Consider the following 19483-nt stretch of genomic DNA (forward strand, 5'->3'; position numbering starts at 1 on the left):
TACACTAGGATTGTAAATTATTCCATGTATTATATAATACCGACCATTATTTGAAATTAAAAGTAAAAGAAATAAACAATATTTGTTTAAATCAGTCAACATAGGGTAATAAAAAACTTAACTTCAAAGTCAAAAATTCATTTTTATTAATATCAAAATAAGAACTTCCAGTTCCGTAAATATAAAAGAAATTAATGTCCATATACAAAGAAAATAAAAATTAATGCAATTCAAAAAAGTAATAATAAAAAATGTATGTATATATAGATATATGTATGTATGTTTACATATGGAATGCAAATAAAGAATATTTTTTTAAGTTTAACTTATGTATGTAGGTATACAAAAATTTTGTCAATTAAAGCTTATTCAATCATTAGAATATAATATTAACTCATTACAAAAAATATAGTTGCTTTTCCAATGCGTTACTTGGTAAACGATTAAGACTCTCGGCGACTAAGAATGCCAATTTGTGTGCATATTGGCATACTGCAGGTACGCGACAAGTTCCACTCCAATTGTAATAAAGGTGAGTCATTTTATAAGTTAACATTTGTATTTTGTCGGCATCGAGACCCATAGTGTCATAGATTACATTGTAACTTGTAGGTGATACCGTACCTTGACGCACTGACTGTGATACTAAAAAGAAATCATATCGCTCAGGTAGAGTAATCACATCGTCAACCACGCTTCCTGGTGGTGGATTCCTGCCATTAATGAAATATCGTGTATTAATTCGTTTTGACACGACTATAAAAGCCATGGGGCAAGGTGTGGCTTCTCCAGCATTTTTGTAAATCTCATCTAATTTATCTTTTAAAAACTTTACTTCAGTATTAAATACTTGGTGCAATTGTCCATCGCCTACTCCGTCCCGATAGAATAGGATTCTTTTTGGTAACGTGCCATGTTCGTTTCGATACGCTTTTAGAGCAAATGTCATATTCAAAGCAATTTCATTCGAAAGTTCTTGACCTTTCAGATGTTGTGAAACTGCGGAGAAATAATGAGGTTTCGACTTTAAATCCATCGTTGCAACCAAAGCTCCATACGATTTATTTTTTTCTTTGCCTGAGTGACAAACATCGAAACCAACTGTCATTAGACCACTTATAGGAATTTCTGTCATCCAAGGAGCACCCATGAGTTTGGCATTCATTTGAATTACCACTTTGGTTGCGACAGACATCAATCCAGAAGCTTTGTCCCCTCGAGGAGCAATGGTTCGAATTGTTACAACCTGCGAAGGAACTGGACGATCAACACAACATTTTTTCTTAATGCAGCTGTATTTTTCTTCATTCACAGCCGGCAAAACTACCATTAATATTTGAGGATCTTCTGATACAGATGAGTTGATAGCCTGTGAATAAGTGCCATTACGATCGTCCATGATTTGTTGGTACATTGGTACGGCAATTCGCATCCGCATACCATTAGCTGCACGTATGCACATTTGAACGAAATTCTGAATTTCAGTCAAATTCCTTTTAAGTGCAATCACGCACCATCTTCTTATATCTACATTTTTGTACATTGATTTATTCCGAAATTCTCTTGTCCAATCAGCGTATTCATTACAATCATAACGCTCATTGCCTCCAAAGACTATTCGGCAAGGCGGTATAATACGGCCTGGAACTTCGACGAGATTTGTATCTAATCGCATACTCCAAGAGTTTAAAACTGCAACACTCTCATTCGTTTGATTCAAACGATTATTAAATACCCGCAAACGTTCAATTCGTCTATCAGGTGCCAAACGTGTAAATTCACTCATTGCTCTCATTAAACTAAAATTACTTCTCATTGCGTTAGTAAGTCCAGTCGAACGTGCCAACTCGGGAATCAACATTATAAATTCATTTTGACCACCCCTGATATTACGTTCTGTAGGTCGAGATACCAAGAGAGGTTGTTTTGCATCTTTTATGCACAAATGATAGCGCTTCTTGTAATAGTCCATATAAGAAATTTCGCCTTCTTTGGTTTTGAATTTTGACGTTGGAGAAGAATTAAAGTCAACGTCATCTATACGATATGTTTTATTATTGTAATCTGTAAGGACAATAGTACCGACAACTTCTCGTTTAAATGCGTTAAGTGGATCCGTTTTATTTTGGCATTCTTGTAAAGTCTTATAAACGGAATCAGTACGCATTACCTTGTGCGCTATTTCAGCACATAACAAGATATCTTGTTCGTGTTGGCGTATGGAGGTCTGATATCCCGGCCATAATTCAAGACAATAGGCATTAAGACAATGCTTCGCTTTTGGATCGAAGAAACTACGGCCAACGAGTTGTAAGTGTAGGCCCTCCATAGCGCGACGTAAGATGAGATTTAATACTTGAAGCTGTTGAGCATCCGTTACTTCCAACTGTCCAACGTATTTGATTTTTATTTGAATGGTTTCACCTTCTCGATTCTTCGTTAAAAGTTCCATTTGTAGTTTCTCCAGATATTTTGTACAAAATAAGATAGTTCCATCGAAAATATATCCTCCAAATGTTTCTTTGTGCTGCGCTAAATAAGCACGTCTTACGCGCACCATATCCACGTCTGGCGCAAAGTCAACGCGATATTGATGAATAGACCACTGAGGTTTCTTCAAAACACGATAGTAGTTTGTCTGAATAGCAACCTTTTTGCCAGTTTTACCTGTTTTGGTGACACATGTGGGAGGTCGAGAAGTTACAACTTCGGTTAATATACGCTTTCCACGCACTGCTCCCCGAGAATCTTCTCTAACAACGGGTGCATCGCCTATTGCAATTTCTCGATGTGTAGTGGCTCTTCCTTGCATAACTGGTGCAGGTACACGTTGCTGAATAGGTGCAGTACTGCAACTGGGTTGCTGTTGCAAGACTGAACCACGAGCCACTCCTGAATTTGGCTGACTCCATGCAGATGTAGATGGAGCTTGAGGAAACCCTCTTGTAGGTCCTGGAGCACCACTTGATTCACTTTCTTGCTCACCTCGTCTGTTCCGGTTATCAATTCGAGGTTGCTGAGGATTAGTAGCACGTCCTCGCCCTCTGGAGCGACCAGCACTCGTTAATTTATCCATCTTTCAGAACTTTACTTCAAACTAATACAAATTTATATGGTCGAATGCAAAGTCAAGCCGTTATTAAATGAATGAACGCCAAATGAGTGCACCATTCAAGAAAGAGTTGCCACACTTTATACTTCGGAGGATTGCTAAAGTTTGAAAATTTCAATTATTAATATATGCAGAGGTGCAAATGATCCAACAGTTTCCAATACATATACATATTCATATTTAAAAGAAAATATGAACTTCATTTATAAATTATGATAATCAAATGAGATATTTCTTAGTTCAAGTTCTGTATATATTGAGTATCCAATGTGTAAACGGATTTAACATACATAATAATATTTATATTTCTTTAATTCCTTAAAAAGCCAGTGACTTATAACAATACTAATTTATTATTGCAGGCTTGGCAGCCCACAAAATTGTGCAATGGCATAAGGATTTTGTTAATGGATACTAAAATCAAGTACAGTTGAGTTTTAAGAAAAACAGTTATATATAATGAAGTATAGCCCTATGTAGATATTGTTGTAAAGTACGATCGGTTTACGCTATAAAGCCTTTGCTACACGTTCAATATAGTATAGCGTGATACTGGATCACAATCGCAATCTGAATATCACGACAAATAATAAAATTTCGTACAAACATTTCTTAGATAGTTTAGATATTACTTTACTCAATATCGCCCACTGCAGAGGTATAAGCAACAAATTGTAAATAAAATCTTCAATTAATTCGAAAACTATTTTTCAATAGTCCTAAATATACATACTTTTGTATTGCTGTAATAGAAATGTAAATACCGGATGCAACATCTGTCCTAACCGGCAAAAAAAGCATAAATATAAAGAATTTGATATGAATAGATTGCACTTCGGTTTATTACAATGACTTTTTTCACTTGTACATATGTAGTCTTTTAACGAAGACATTCAATTTATTTGTCTTTAACCTTAATTTGTTGGTCTGCTAGTGATCGTATTACTGCATTTTGTCTAGACACCAAGAGGAAATTGCTGCCCACACCGAGAAGTAATACAATGTGACAGATGTGTAATAGGCTGCTGGAGAAATCCGTACTTGGATATGTATTCCAACACAGTTCAATCAAACCGAGTAAAAGAAATCGTATACCCAAACTGTAATTTGTTGACCATATGAGATGGGGCAATGAATGATAATACCAGACGTAGAATTGATAGTGCAAGGAACGTGCACAAAACATTCCAATAAAGTTATATAGGAAGAAAGGTAAAATGGCCAGCTGTGTACATTTTTCAAAATGTATCGATACCTTTTGTTCCTCTTTTTGAATTGGATGTGGGGGCTGGGCTGTTGGTTTTAATCCAGTACTTTTTTGGAGACCTTTTTCAAATGACTTTAGAAACTTTTGTTGATCAGGTGTTAATTCCTCTTCGTTTTCCTTTGCTGCAAGTTTTTTGTTTTTTTTGCGGCTCTTAGCTTCATTAGTACGATTTTTTTCCAATTCCATATTTTTCCGATCAATTTGAGGTTGTAATTGATCTTGCAAGGTTCGTAGACGCACGTAACTTTTAAAGTATACCACCGTGGCTTTACCAAATAGAACTATAAGTAACATGTGTATCACGATTAGAAATCCATGGAAGGCTTGATTTTCGAACAATGTGCGTGTCAGGAATCTATAATTCACTGTCCATTTGTGATCAAAAACGCGCCCAAAGTCAAAACTTCCGTTTATGTATGCATTAGGATATGTTAGTAGGAAGGGGGCTCCTAGCAGTAGTTGTAAACCACCACAAATTGCTAATTGCAGAACTGTTTTCAGGTAACCTAAATTCATTATGTAAAAAAGCAACAATGCCGGAGCAAAAAGTAAAATGTTCATCTTTACCCCTACTGCTATACTAAAGCATATACTACCAAGAGACCATCTCCGATCTAAGAACAAGTTTAGTGATGCGTATAGAAATAATATAGCTATGGGATCATTGAAGAGGCGAAGAACATATATAGAGTGTATGCGGTATGACGTGAATGTACTTATCAATAACACATATGGCGGAACTTTGCGGCTTTTCGTATACAGACGCAATACAAGCCATAATTGCAAAAGGTATATAAATGCAAATATATATTGTGCTAAGCGAATATTTTGTCCATGAGAAGTTATATAGTACAATGCCGAATATATGTAGACAAATGCTGCAGGATATACAAGTGGGCCGGTATCACCTGTGCAAATAGAAAAAAAACGTTATAAATTTCAAACAGAAGTGAATTTGTAACATAATACTTTGACATACTTTCAAAATTGTTTCAAGCGCCACACAAAAATTAATAAATAATAAAAAAGTATATATGTAAAAAATTAGTAATGTACATAAAATATACGTTTTCTGCATATGTATTAAAATAAACTAAAAAGTTAGGCTGTCTTAAGAATTTTGGGGTCGCTCTGTGCTGAATATCTCCATTATCATTGTGAACTGATTATCAGCTGTGAATAGCTATTGTGAGTGAAAGAAGCAGACGTTCCGAGTTAAGCATGGTCGGTGCTGTTACCGCATAGGAATGTCCCTGTCCGAAGGAATTATTGTGAAAATGATTTCGTCAGCCAAGTCTATCAATTTGCGTGCATTCCGCCAACTTTCAAATCGTGCTACCAATTATTATTCGGCAGAATGTATAGGATTGCAGCAAATGACACAGCAACGGTTCCTATCTGGCTGGAATGGACGTGGAAAATTTTTGCCGAAATTGCTGTTGACTACAACACCCGAGCGGCATCAGCGGTTTGATATACACATGACAAATGTTTTATCCGCCAAAGACTACTACCAAATATTAGGTGTAGCCAAAAACGCTAGTTCAAAAGACATTAAAAAAGCATACTATCAGCTGGCTAAAAAATATCATCCTGATACCAATAAAAACGATCCAGATGCAGGCAAAAAATTCCAAGAAGTTTCTGAAGCATATGAAGTTCTAAGCGATGACACCAAAAGGCGTGAATATGACACATATGGTCAGACATCTGAAAATATAGGACGTCAAGGAGGGTTCGGCGGACAGGGTCCCCAGGGTTTCTCACAAAATTGGCAATTTCGCTCTACCATTGATCCAGAAGAACTGTTTCGTAAAATATTTGGTGAAGCTAACTTCCGAAGTAATAGCTTTGATGATTTTGCTGATTCCAAATTCGGCTTTGGTGCTGCTCAAGAAATCGTTATGGATTTAACCTTTGCACAAGCAGCTAGAGGAGTTAACAAGGACGTAAACGTCAATGTTGTCGACACATGTGCAAAGTGCAATGGATCAAAATGTGAACCGGGCACAAAACCTGGTCGTTGTCAATATTGTAATGGCACAGGAATGGAAACAATTTCTACGGGACCGTTTGTAATGCGCTCCACTTGTCGATATTGTCAAGGAACGCGGCAATACATTAAATACCCATGTACCGAATGTGATGGCAAGGGGCAGACCGTGCAACGCAAGAAAGTGACTGTGCCAGTTCCAGCAGGTATAGAAAATGGGCAAACGGTAAGGATGCAGGTTGGACGTAAAGAGCTCTTCGTAACTTTCCGCGTTGAAACCAGCAAATATTTCAAACGGGAAGGCGCTGATGTCCATACCGAGGCCTCAATATCGATATCACAAGCGGTATTTGGTGGTACTGTACGTGTACAAGGTGTATACGAGGACCAATGGATTAACATACCAGCTGGTACTTCTTCACATCACAAGGTGTATCTTCGTGGAAAAGGCCTGAAACGTGTAAATGCTCACGGTCACGGTGATCATTATATAAATATCAAAATTGATGTACCGAAAAATCTTACGGCCGAACAAAAGGCTTTGATGGAGGCGTATGCTGAACTCGAAACGGACACTCCGGGACAGATCAACGGAATAACCAGACAAAAAGATAACACCAAAAAGGCTACGTAATTACACTTAAAACATATTTTTTGTTCATACATGTAGTTATTTACGAAACATTTTTTGTTGTTACAGAACAGCGGACACCCCGAAAACGTTACTATCGAAAATTAAATCGCTCTTTAACAGATAGTCCAAATAATATTAGTGATTTACGTGTGTGTAAATGGGTAGGAGTTAATGATCACTTGTATTAGGAACGATACAATTGAATGCTTTATTGTTTTAGTTAGTTTAATAGACGGTGAAAATTGAAGTAAAATAAATTACTATATATATTAGCTGTAAAAACAACTCACTAGTTTTTTTCATACGGATGAATATGTAGGGGTTATTATATGAATTTATTGCTGATTAAGAGACATATTAATACTTTACATACAAACTTATCTATACAAATTACTTTTTGATTAGATGTAATGCTGAGATAGCACTAATCAAAGATTCAACGTTTTTCGTACGATTTATGATCTTTTTAGGTCATAAGCAAAATTCAGAAGCTATGTCATAATCTACTAATATCTATTACATATCACCCCGGTTACCGATATATTTACTTCAATGGAGACACTTTTCCCCCCAAAAGTTAACGCAAGATTACTGAAACGCATCCCCACAAAAATTGTCTATTTGAACAATTCTCCCAGAATGTTTGGATCTTACAGCAATTAATTGCAGTATTTGAAATTGTTGTTGATTGAAAGACACGAAAATCATGTAGGTATTTATCTCACTGAGATTATTTGGAATATTCATAAGCAGCTGGTGATTAACTTTTAATAAATGAATATATATTTCGCATGTACAAACTTTTTTCGCGCATAACCACATTTTATATGTCCCGGCTCCATTTTATGTGATATTTATATACTTAAGGTTAAAAATAGAATACACATACAATGACTTTTTGAACCACAAATTCGACTAACCTTTCAGCTGTCCATAATCCAAAGTTCCATTCAGAAATCCTTCGCATTCCTGCATGTAGGCGATCCAGTCTATCTCAGTGTAAGGCACTTTCCAAATTACATTGATGTTTATGATCAATTCTGCTAACAAAATAAAAACTGAGACCAAAGGCAACGCGGCCGGGTCCAGTATCAAGTACTTTGCATACTCCAAGTTAGCATACTGCTTGAAAAAACTCTTTATTTTGGACCAATTGTTTACAGATCTATTGTTACCCGGTGGGTGGGTTTTGAGGTTCAATGGCGGCATTTACTCTGGTTGAGCTACACTACAAACTCCTCTAAATACTTATTGTCTTCTATCGGTGCTTTTCGATGTTTGTTTTTATTAAATGTACTGTTCAGTCAAATTCATCTGTCAATGCAGCACAGTATGCGAAAATCTACAAAACTTTGAGTTATTGCCATAGTTGCCAACTCTTAAATTTTTTTAACATTTTGTTAAATATTTCTTATTGATATACTACAATAATATTATATTACAAAGTTTATTCGTACATAACGAATTTTTATAAATATATTTATATGTATCATAAATTAGTTCCAATTTCAATTTGTGACTAATGGAAAATTATGGAAACTGTTCACAAAATCTATTGTGAATAATTAAGCGGTTATAAGTTTTAACAATACCGTTTTAAGCATACAAAAATAAATAAGAAATTGCGTTAGTTTGCGTACGAAATACTTGTCACTGCATTTTGTACAAATTTAATATATATAAAAGCATTAGTTTATACAAATATGATACTATATTTAAGTTTGCGGCCGTCCATCAAATGTGTAAATATGTCATTCAGAGGGCGCCCTTGTTTTTGCAGAATTCGACGGATGCGGGCGATTAGCAATCCAAATTTTTTTTTCATATTTTAATAATTAATTAATTCCGAAGTTGGAAATGGAATCTCCGATCCAACCTTTATTTGCCACAAGAACACTCCTAACGTATTAATGGTAACATCACGAAAAAATAATATTTTTTATGTTAGGCTATATATAATGCTTTTCAGTTCTAGATGAGCCATACTGTTAGAAAAAGCGCGATAATTTTCATGCAAACCTTTTTGTTTAATGAAGATAAGTGTAAATATTATAAAATTGGAGTATAAATAAATAAACATAAAGTATTGACTCTAGAGGATGTTATGAACTCATATCATACCATGATAAGTGATATACTCTCACTTATAATTACATAGGAAGCTCTGTTCGGGGAATTATATCATAAAATATCTACACATATTGACGGATATATATGGTATAAAATCAACCGGAAGGACGGACATATTCGACGCTTTTAAACGTAATGAAAATGTTAACATTTTACGTAGTTTGGATCATAGACGTTACATATGAAAGGGTGCGTTAATACCCCTCCCCTTGTAGCCCATTACGCCAACTATTTTTTTTATTAATATTTATACTTAAGTTGTCGCTTGCACGGACAGTTCCTTACGTACACTTCCACATTTCATAAAGTCTGAAATATTTATTCCAATATCAATTTGAGTAAGAATTCCATAGTAGGAATTTTATATACATTTGTTTTAGCTAAGGCCAATACGTTTCCTGCTAGCACCTCTCGCCATCTCAAATTATTGTCAGGCTCATCCCATATTCTTTGTTGTTATCTATATGCCTGGGACTAACATCATTCGTGGCAGTGATAATCATCTCATAGGTCTAAACAGTTTAAAAACTTTTTTAAAAACTGGAAAATTTCACTTGTGGAATAAACTCGTGAATGCAATATTTCCTGAGAATTCTACAAATATTTCATTTAGATATAATAGTACTTTTTAATAGGTTTCATATATACATTGGCTAAGGTATGTAGAACATTTATCAACACACTGTTCACAATTTCTTCACGCGTATCACGCTGCTGCAGTAGATACTCGTACTATATTGCTGATCTAAATGATACTTGGAAACGTGTGCTGGAAAAGCAAAATATTATTAAGACTCAATATGTATTTCGTGGCGGAATTTCCGTCACACGCTATTAGCTGATAGTTCTTCTACTATACCCAAATACCCAAAATAAGCATGTGTTTGTGTATACAACTGCCAGCCAAGTTTGTACAAATTAGTTAGGAAACACTTCAACATTGCTGTCCTTCCTAACAGTACAATGGCACAAGTGTCTCATCAGAATTTTCATATGAAATGTGCTTAGATAGCAAACGCTGGTTGTTTTTAATTATTGTTTCTGATTTACGTTTCTTCTTTGCTTTCTTCTCGACAGCGCTCTAACTAGGTAGCGTAGAGAGCCACTGTTGCTTTCGATATGGGTATATGTATAAGCAGTTGTTTTATTCTTGTTTGCTATTCGAGTACACCAGTGACAACCCTGCAGTGAAACGTCAAACTAGGCAGAAAAATACTAGTTAATAACTAGTAGCAAGAAGTGGAACCAAAAAATTGTGATTTGAAAGCAGTTACCCCCGTACACAAGAAATCCGCCGTACTCTGATTAGTGCTCTCGTGTTATGAAATGTTTGGGCAACGGAATACCAATTGGAAACTATATTTTATATGCGATGGAGTACTCTCTGACACATGTATACATTTCATATGTATGCCTGGATTATTCGTGATGTTTTCAGGTATAAGTACATGGAGAGCGCAACGGGCAAGGATAATCTATAACTGCTCCTCCAATCACGGATGCCGTTCGACTTTTTATTTATGGACCAAAAAGTGGACCAAATAGAGTAAAATGAACCAAACCAAATTCGAAACCGAAGAGGACGGGGGAGTGTGTAAGCAACAAGAGAAATATATTTTTCCTCAAAAAAGGAAATATACATTCACTTTGTTAATTGATTTTGTTTGTGTTTTCTTTTTTTCATCTTTCAGGTACGCGATTATAGGTACATACATATATTAAATATTAGACGTTAAATTTAGTATCAATTTATATATTTAACAAATATTGGATATTCTTCAACCGATTTCATATTTTTTTCAAATTGTTCGTAATTTGTTTGACGTGTCCTTGAACGAATTCATTTTTTCGTTTAAATTTTCATACTAAAATTTTTCATTTTCAATACATTTCATCAGATGACAAATTATCCTTTTTGAGGAAATCGTCCCCGTTTGTAGAATTTTTTTTCTCATTTCAATGAATGAACAAGTCTCCATACTAACGGAATTTTTTAAACAAAATAAACAAAGTTGTACAAGTCTCCAAAAGCTGTTTGTCCTAATCTATTATTTATGAAAGCTACTCTTTCCCAAAAAAGTTCTACATAAAATTGAGATTCGATTACGTTCGAATCAAGTACCAATTAAGGAAATTGGTCAAGGCAAAATTGATAGACGGATTTTCGATTAAATTGAAATCTTATTGTAGCGATAATGAAAGAAACCTGTTCATTATTATTGGATAAAATGTTGCATTCAAAATGGACCATTCCTTCTCTGCTCTAAATCAAATTCATGAAGATCGACAAAAATGTGCTGCAGTATCATAATATTTACATTTTTTATTGGCATACTGTACATAAGTTCATACGTACATACATACATACGTTTATATATTCTAACATATATGCACATATACGCTTGTAGAGAAATAATAGTATGAGCATAATCAGAAACCTGCGAATAAAGCGATCGAGCTCATTCGCATATCAGCATACCGAACTATCTACCGAACTATTTGTGTGTATGTGTGTATGTATTTGACGGTTTTTATACAATTCGGACATGCTAAATATCAGAGAGCTTTCCTAAAGTCCCAATATCAATCAATTTAAATTTATTCAGAAACCGATTTTCATACAAAAATTTAAATAGTTGCACACCCTAGAGATTTATGGCCAGCACAGTAACAACAAGAGCAACAAGAGCAATGAGCAGCGTGAACAAAGTTAGCGATGCGATTGCCGGTATCAACACCGAACAGAATACATACATACATAAATATATAGAAGTGGAATCAACAGCTACAATAACAACAATGACAGTCTCAACTAAGTCGGCATCGTAAACAGCCGATGCGAATCATTTGAAGCAGTTAAATCAGTTGAAGTCTAGCAGCGAACAGTAACGGTATAGGTGTTCCGTGGCGCTCCTTCAAAGCACTCCACTAAAATTGTACGTAAAGTAACACTAAGCAGGATTTCATCAGACAAATACAAACGTTTAATAGAACTCTTAGACAAATAAGAGAGGCAATGGGCTTCCACCCATTGTCAAACTGCAAGACTGAACTGAGTGCAAAAAGTGTTGTTAATTTGTTTAATTTTTGTGTTATCGTCTACCGGCATAAATAAAATATATTTGGTAGCATATTAACAACAAAAAGCAAGTGATTTAAGCAAATAATTAGATATATACATACATACATATGTATGTGTGTGAAGAAAATATTTGTTTGATTGGACGCAAACTGAGTTTGTTATTAAATTAATATGCGAAATCTGGAAAATAATAAACAATATAATTGTCAATGAATACATAGTATCTTAGCTCCTTGGTTCTATAAATCGTAATTTACTCTTACTATAAATACCATATTTTACCTATACACAGACATATATTTATATATTTATTCTTTAAGTTCACCACTTAAAAATATGCAAATATTTTTATTATTTAATGATTATTTGTGTTTTTTTTTCTTTTTTAATTCACAGAGTGTCGCAAAAGTGTACGTACCGCTGCACAAAGAATATTTTTAACCATGAAAAAGTGATCAAGCTCAATTAAAAGAAATGATATTAATAAATTAGAGACAGACAATCAATAAGAGTGAATCTGAACTGAGTGAATCCTGAATGAAATCAAAGGAAAACGTAACGCAAAATTGAAAAAAAAAATATATTTTTGCAATAAAAGTATCTATGTGTGTGTGTAGATGATGATATATGAATGTTTGTATAAATATATGTGTAACGGTATGTGTTCGTTTAAGTTAGTACTTCTGTACTGTGGCAATACCCCGTGAGTGTAAGTTCCCGTGGTCTTAATAAATAAATAAATTCATCAAGAACTAAATTAAAAACTGAATAAGAATAAAATCAGTGAAAGAAGTTCAGAAAATATAAATAGAAGCAGCAAAGCCAATGTATCAAAATTTAATAAAAAAAAAAAACAAGTGAAAAACACACATGGGAAATAAGAAAATGTAAAAACGTAAATTAATAAAAATCAGCCGCTACGTATTACACATTATTTTTAGCTTATCAGCACATAACAACAAAAACAAAACAAAAACGCTAAAAACCGAAAAACGTGCATTCGCAGAGAGAAAAAAATAAAATAACAAATAAAACGAAAACGAAAACATCGAAGTGTCATAAACATCACCATTTTTACTAAACACACATGTACATACTATACATATAAACATTGATATATGTATGTATATAGTATATAAAGTCAAAAACATATCACAATAGTTTGGTGCAGTGCTTCAATACCTTTTCGTCACGCACAGTGGTACACAGTTGTCTAAAACGGAATTGCAAAAATCGGTGAAATATCAATTTTGGTATGTATTATTTGATAGAAATTTCTCAAAAAACAAATATTTAAATTTGTTTCCTAAATCTAATGCCGAAAATGAATTTACTTCTCATATTCGAGAGTGAGTAGCAAGTAAGTTCCACCAGTTTATTTGCTACACTTAGAAGCTCATGCAAAGACCTTGAATCATTTGATACTTGTAATATGCGAGTTTAATAAAATAAAGGTTCATACATATGGACCATATTGTTTTTCGTTCCAAAGATTAGGCTAGAGATGTCATTTAGGTCCATATGGCGAAGCTTATAAAGTAAAGGACCTTAAGTTACCGTACGACAAATTGATAGCCAATTTTTGAGATGATTACACTGGCGCGATCATTTTCAGAAATATGTTATCGCTCTATTGATTAAAAAGTTTATGTGAGAATCAAGAAGAACTGAGTCGGCTATACACGTATTTATGACTTAAATCTTTTCTCTTTCTCATATCAACGATAAATTTTACACACCTACATACATATGTACGTACGAGTGTGTACGAGTATGTACGAACCTACCTGAGTTTATTATTTTCATTCGCTTTTGCGCTCTTGTTTGTTTATGAAAAGCAACACTATCAGCTGATATTGCAGATACGAGTATTATGTAAAATTCCCATATATATATATATATATATATACATATGTATAATGTATGTATATGTGTACATAAGAGTTATTCATTGGAGAAGTTCAGTGCATTTGAACTTATACTCGATACTCGGCCTATTTATATGTACATATGTGTGTATGTTGTGCTTGTATTTCGGCGTTTTTTGTTATTCTTCACAGCTGTTTTCATTCTCTTTGTGCTGTAGTCAGGAACGTGTTTGCTGGTTGCTCCAATTGGTAGCCAGTTTTTTTTATTCATTGCTTCTAGTTTGAGTAGTTGATCGTGCAATTGTTGAATGCTTTATTGGTTTGACCCCCATACATGAACATACATATAAATACATGTGTACATGGCAGCCCACCCAAAAATGGTGAATGCTCCATTCATGTGTGAAAAGAGTGCTCCACCACGCTCAGAGAGCAATTTAAAATAATTAAATTTTATATGAAATTAAAAAATGTAAATGATTCAATTAACATTGTGATGGCTTAAAACATTAAATTTTCCAGTTTGCATAATGTCAGGATTCGTATTTAGTTCGAAACCCTAATTCCATAGAGTACCTTAGGTATACCCAGTATGAGGTTGGAATAGTGAGATTATTGAAGTGTAGACTCGAATGGAGCAGAATTTGAATAATTTGAAACAGTTTTCAACACTTTGGAAATATTTGGAATAATTGGTTGGCTCACTTAACGAAGGATACCGGGAAATAAATGTACGCCGCTTACATTTAAACCCGATTGTTAAAAGCCGAGGGACAAACGTCAAAGGTACGTGGGATAATGGTAAATCTATCTGTCTGAGCGGAAGCAGTCGAAAGGTTCATTGTATACCACTTGTGAAACCCCGAAGCATCCTTTTAATAAGATGCTGAAATCAGCAACTCTGAATATACTATGTGGTTGGTGGTGATCTTATAAGTCTGCTATTTGTGGGAATGAGACGATAGTCGGGCGTTTGTATGTGTGTTTCACTTGTATGCGCCTAATCAATTTACACACATTTGCATGTAATATACGTATATACGCAAATATATTCCCCTATGCAATTCGTATGTACACCCAGAAAGCTTTACTTGCACCTACTGCATACTCATCCATACTCGTACATATGGCATATATGTATGTTCAACAGCAACTGTTGCTGTTGTCAAGCGCATTTGCACATTTCTCTTGGCATTTGTGGCAGCACACTGCATCTACTCGTATTTATTGCAAAAACATACTCGCCTCGCATCCATACACTTGTTGCTAAGTGCTTCAGTGCGGCAGCGGAAATTTCTCCACGTTGCCAACGCTGCTTTCGGTACGTAACGTACATTTGAGGGGCTATTTACCCGTCAGTTAGAAATCTCAATTTATATAAGTTTTAAATAATTATTAGATTGCACATACATGTATGTATGCATGTATGTGTACGGAAATATATTATATCGGAACAAAGTAATATTTATAACGGTATATACTAGGTATTGTTATCTAGTAAAAGCTACATTTATAATTTTATATTGCTAATCAGAAAATCGGATCGACGTCCGACCGAGCTTTACTTTTGCGAACTTAACGCTTTTGATTAAAAAGCTTGTTTGCCACATTTTGCAATAGTTGCCAGACTTTGGGCCAGGTTTCTTTTCCTATTGAGGGGTGTTGCCCCTCGTCGGTGCGTCGGTGTATTGTCTGCACGGAACTGGGTAAGGCGACCGAAAGTAACTTTTTACCTTCATGTAATCATATTAAAAAATTCCATGACATTAGAAATGTTAAAATATATAATACATTGTGTCCTGAGTTACTGAGTAATGAAAGAAATGAACTAATTTTCTACGAGAAAGAGAAACATACAAAAAGGAATCGATAATAATGGCAATAATAAGAATTGAATGAACGGAATTGAAATGAAAGCAATCAATTTATGATAACAATTGATAGTTGTGTTTAAAAATATGTTATACATACATACATGTTATGCACACATATGCGAATAAGCACTCTCCGCTTATTTACAAATACAAATACAATGCAAAAACAATAAGTATTCAAAAGAAGTTGAATGAACTTGTTGAATCGATTTTGTCGATATGACGTAGCGCGATGTGTACGAGTATACCAATATACCTACACATGTAAGTACATATGTACATGTATATGAATGTGTTTACTAGTCAGTAGTATATATTCATTGGAGCTTTCTCGTGTGGCTGTGCATCTGTTATCCAAAAGTTGGACTAAAATTGTTAACAATGCAACTAATGCCAAACGTCCTGCTCTCGCACACACCATCCAAGGCGTCATTAGGTGGGGTCCTTCATTTCAACATAATTAAATCAATGATAAAGCGTCCAACGCTAGCTACTTCCATACCTTTGGAGCATTGTACAAAAACACAAAATTATGTTGGACAATAAACGAACTAATTTAATGAAACCAACTGAAATTGGTTCGAAAATCCTGCCTATCCCAATCTTGGAAAAAGGTTACAGGTTACAAACTTACAGTTTTTCCTTTTATACTTTCATGATATATTAATTTTATATAATAAATGTGCCAAATATATATATATGTATATCAGTAAGTGTTGCTGTCGCTCACGATGCTCGTTTTGTTCGTTTAAATTGAGGAAACAATAGAGATTGCGGAAATCAAGTGTATACTGATAAAACTAAACGATTTAGATATAGGGTTATACATATATATATATATCAAAATGATCAGGGTGACGAGACGAGTCAAAATCCAAATCTGTCTGTCCGTCCGACCGTCCGTCCGTCCGTGCAACGGATTTCTTGAGTAAAAATTGGGATATCTTGACGAAACTTGGACCGTGGGACCGTGAAAGGGGTTGCTTTCGAAAATGGGCAAAATCGCACCATTGCCACGCTCACAAAATGGCGAAAACCAAAAACACTTAACATAACTAAGCCATAAATAAAGTTATAACAGTAAAATTTCGAATAAAGGATCGCATTAGGAAAGGCCATATTCGGATGTAATTTTTTGAGGAAACTGGGCGTGGCCTCGCCCTTCGTTCACTTTATAATATATACATTAAGAACCAATGAAGATAGCGGAATAAAACTTTACACAAATACTGTATTTGAGCTGTGACATCACTTGTGGAAAAATTTTTAAAATCGGACCATGACTTTTCAAGGCCCCTGATATCGAACATGAAGAACTCAGTGCCTAAGGGTAATTTTTCACTGAAAATATAGGTAAATTTCTCAGATATTTTAATGTAATTCATTCCCTCTGAATTTTTTTCTTATAACATTTTGTCTATGCACCAAAAGTGGTTAAAATCGGGTCATAACTTCCCCCAGATTCCATATACCTACCTAATTATAAGTAATATAAAATTAAGTGAGCGTATAGTCTTCGATATATTGTATCTTGGTGGTGAAAACGAGTGAAATCGGTTTAGGAATTACCTCAGTCCTCATATACTATTTAGTTATAATGATTTTCGTTATTCTATTGAACATTATGCGGAATATATGGGTCGAATTGTGTTATCTTTATAAAATTACATCAATAAATTGCGAGAGTATGAAATGTTCGGTTGCACCCGAACTTAGCCTTTCCTTACTTGTTTTTAATTTCATCATCTAGGTACCTAAACTACCTATGAATTAAGCACGTAAATTATTTTAAGCTAATAATAATATCTGGTTTATTTTCAGATCTATGGAATTTTGTAGAGCGATTATACATGAAATAAACATATTAGAAAAGCGGTGAGTTTTAAATTGGAATTAAATTGGAAATATGAGTTAATACAATAAAAAGTCAAAACCAGATTGATATGTATGTTCAACTCAACCATCAGGTCAAATTTTCAACCCATTTTGATGGAGGGGTATTTAGGCATATAATACAGGTGTCGGCAGTCAACTATCAATTCAGTTCAGAATCGGAAATTACCACTATAATACAGATTACAGATTATTTATGAATTTGTTGTGCCGGCGCTCTGCTTTTCTTGGGTGCAAATAATTTGCAATTAAGTGCGAATATCGTATACTCATGTATAGTAAAGTGTTGATTGATTAGGTTCGTATGTGTTCATATGCTATGCATATCGAACATATATATGGAAACCGATAACAGAATAAGCAAAGAAAACTATTAAGAAACCTATACGTTGAAAGAAGTGCCAAATGGATGCCAGACATTTGTTGGTTGAATTCGCTCTTTATTATGATAAAATTTGCAAATCAATATTTCGTGTTATCAGGAATGTAAAAATTAACAGTAATAGCATTGAAAATGAATGCGTCAAATTGCAGAAATAATTAACAACTTAGTAGTGGGCAAATATGATTCAGCAAAATGGCCGACAGAATATTTTCGATTTGAATAAAAAGGAAATTATCTTCCAGGTCAAATGGCTTTTCTTTTTTTTTTTGTTTCGCAGAATCTCTTGTAATATCGAGCAGAATGCAAAGTTCCAATCATACAAGTCAATTCAATCCGCTATTTCCAAATATCGCCAAGTATTTGATTCTCATTTTTTATCGCGTCTTCATATTTTGAGACATTAATGCTATTAGTTATATGACTCTTATTTCAAATAGCTTGTGCGCATGCTTATTATAAAACTAGAATTAGAAGTAGAGACGCTGACTTTTTCAAATTGGCTTGGAGTATATTTGACTCTCAGATATACAGTATAAGAGTGTACAGCTAAAGTTGGTGTACCATTATGGTTTTGGTATGTTCCTATTTTTATTTCCATGCACGTTGTTTCGTTGTTGTTTACGCTAATTAATCAACTTTGATGAAAACGTTAATTCGAACAGAGCAAATGCCATTAGCGAATCGTGTAGGTAGCTACTGGAATTCATTTAATTAACTTAATTCGGTGTAAACAAGTATTTTGTTTTGCATACGTACATATATCGCCAAATGAAAGACTATTTATGTATAATCAGCGCTTAATTGATTGTACTCGTACCTATGTATGTACATTAATATTAAAAAAATTGTAGTGTGAGTGAGGATTGAACATTTCTAAACCCTCTTTCTTTACTGAATATTATTATATAAGTATAAATATCTAAACTTATGTGTAGGTAATTTCAATATGTAGTTACTTTACATTTTCAATTTCTGAGGTCCCCAATTGTATTTGGACTATGTTTTTTGAGAAAGCTGCTCTTAATGTACTTTCTACTACATAAAACAAGGAATGTTATTTTACTACAATTGTTTTATGTTTTAAATATAATTAAATTATTCCTCGAGGTAACGGGTGATTTTTTTGAGGTTAGGATTTTCATGCATTAGTATTTGACAGATCACGTGGGATTTCAGACATGGTGTCAAAGAGAAAGATGCTCAGTATGCTTTGACATTTCATCATGAATAGACTTACTAACGAGC

At 34.2% G+C, this 19483-nt stretch overlaps 4 protein-coding genes across 7 annotated transcripts in view; 2 read left to right on the forward strand and 2 right to left on the reverse strand.

Annotated features, from left to right (window-relative positions):
* Positions 1-122: 122 nt before the first annotated feature.
* Positions 123-3206, reverse strand: LOC105221328 (protein aubergine-like). Its single transcript, XM_011198200.3, has one exon. The coding sequence runs from the start codon at positions 3074-3076 to the stop codon at positions 398-400; it is 2679 nt and encodes an 892-aa protein (XP_011196502.3). The 5' UTR covers positions 3077-3206; the 3' UTR covers positions 123-397.
* A 726-nt stretch (positions 3207-3932) lies between these two features.
* On the reverse strand, positions 3933-8344 carry LOC105221327 (lethal(2)neighbour of tid protein 2). The gene is made up of 2 exons (XM_011198199.3): positions 7927-8344; positions 3933-5287 (listed from the first exon to the last, which is right to left on the reverse strand). The coding sequence occupies exons 1-2, from the start codon at positions 8213-8215 to the stop codon at positions 4011-4013; spliced, it is 1566 nt and encodes a 521-aa protein (XP_011196501.1). The 5' UTR covers positions 8216-8344; the 3' UTR covers positions 3933-4010.
* On the forward strand, positions 5371-7291 carry LOC105221326 (protein tumorous imaginal discs, mitochondrial). 2 transcript variants are annotated; one of them, XM_011198198.3, is made up of 2 exons: positions 5371-7002; positions 7078-7291. In XM_011198198.3, exons 1-2 carry the CDS (start codon positions 5627-5629, stop codon positions 7109-7111), a joined length of 1410 nt encoding a protein of 469 aa, XP_011196500.1. In that variant the 5' UTR covers positions 5371-5626; the 3' UTR covers positions 7112-7291. The 2 variants fall into 2 exon arrangements, with proteins under 2 accessions (XP_011196500.1, XP_011196499.1); XM_011198197.3 differs by having other exon boundaries at positions 5372-7002; positions 7073-7291.
* Positions 8345-11913: 3569 nt separating the features above from the next.
* The window catches only part of Sesn_2 (sestrin homolog), a 49801-nt gene continuing 42231 nt past the window's right edge, over positions 11914-19483 (forward strand). For 2 of the 3 annotated variants that reach the window (XM_011198210.3, XM_054234528.1), the window contains exons 1-3: positions 11914-12072; positions 12615-13471; positions 17782-17835. The gene's annotated coding sequence lies outside the window, so the exon portion shown is untranslated. The remainder of the gene's footprint in view (positions 12073-12614; positions 13472-17781; positions 17836-19483) is intronic. The other variant, XM_054234527.1, reaches the window with a different exon arrangement.

The sequence above is a fragment of the Zeugodacus cucurbitae genome, chromosome 6, assembly GCF_028554725.1.
Source record: "Zeugodacus cucurbitae isolate PBARC_wt_2022May chromosome 6, idZeuCucr1.2, whole genome shotgun sequence".
NCBI lineage: Eukaryota > Metazoa > Arthropoda > Insecta > Diptera > Tephritidae > Zeugodacus > Zeugodacus cucurbitae.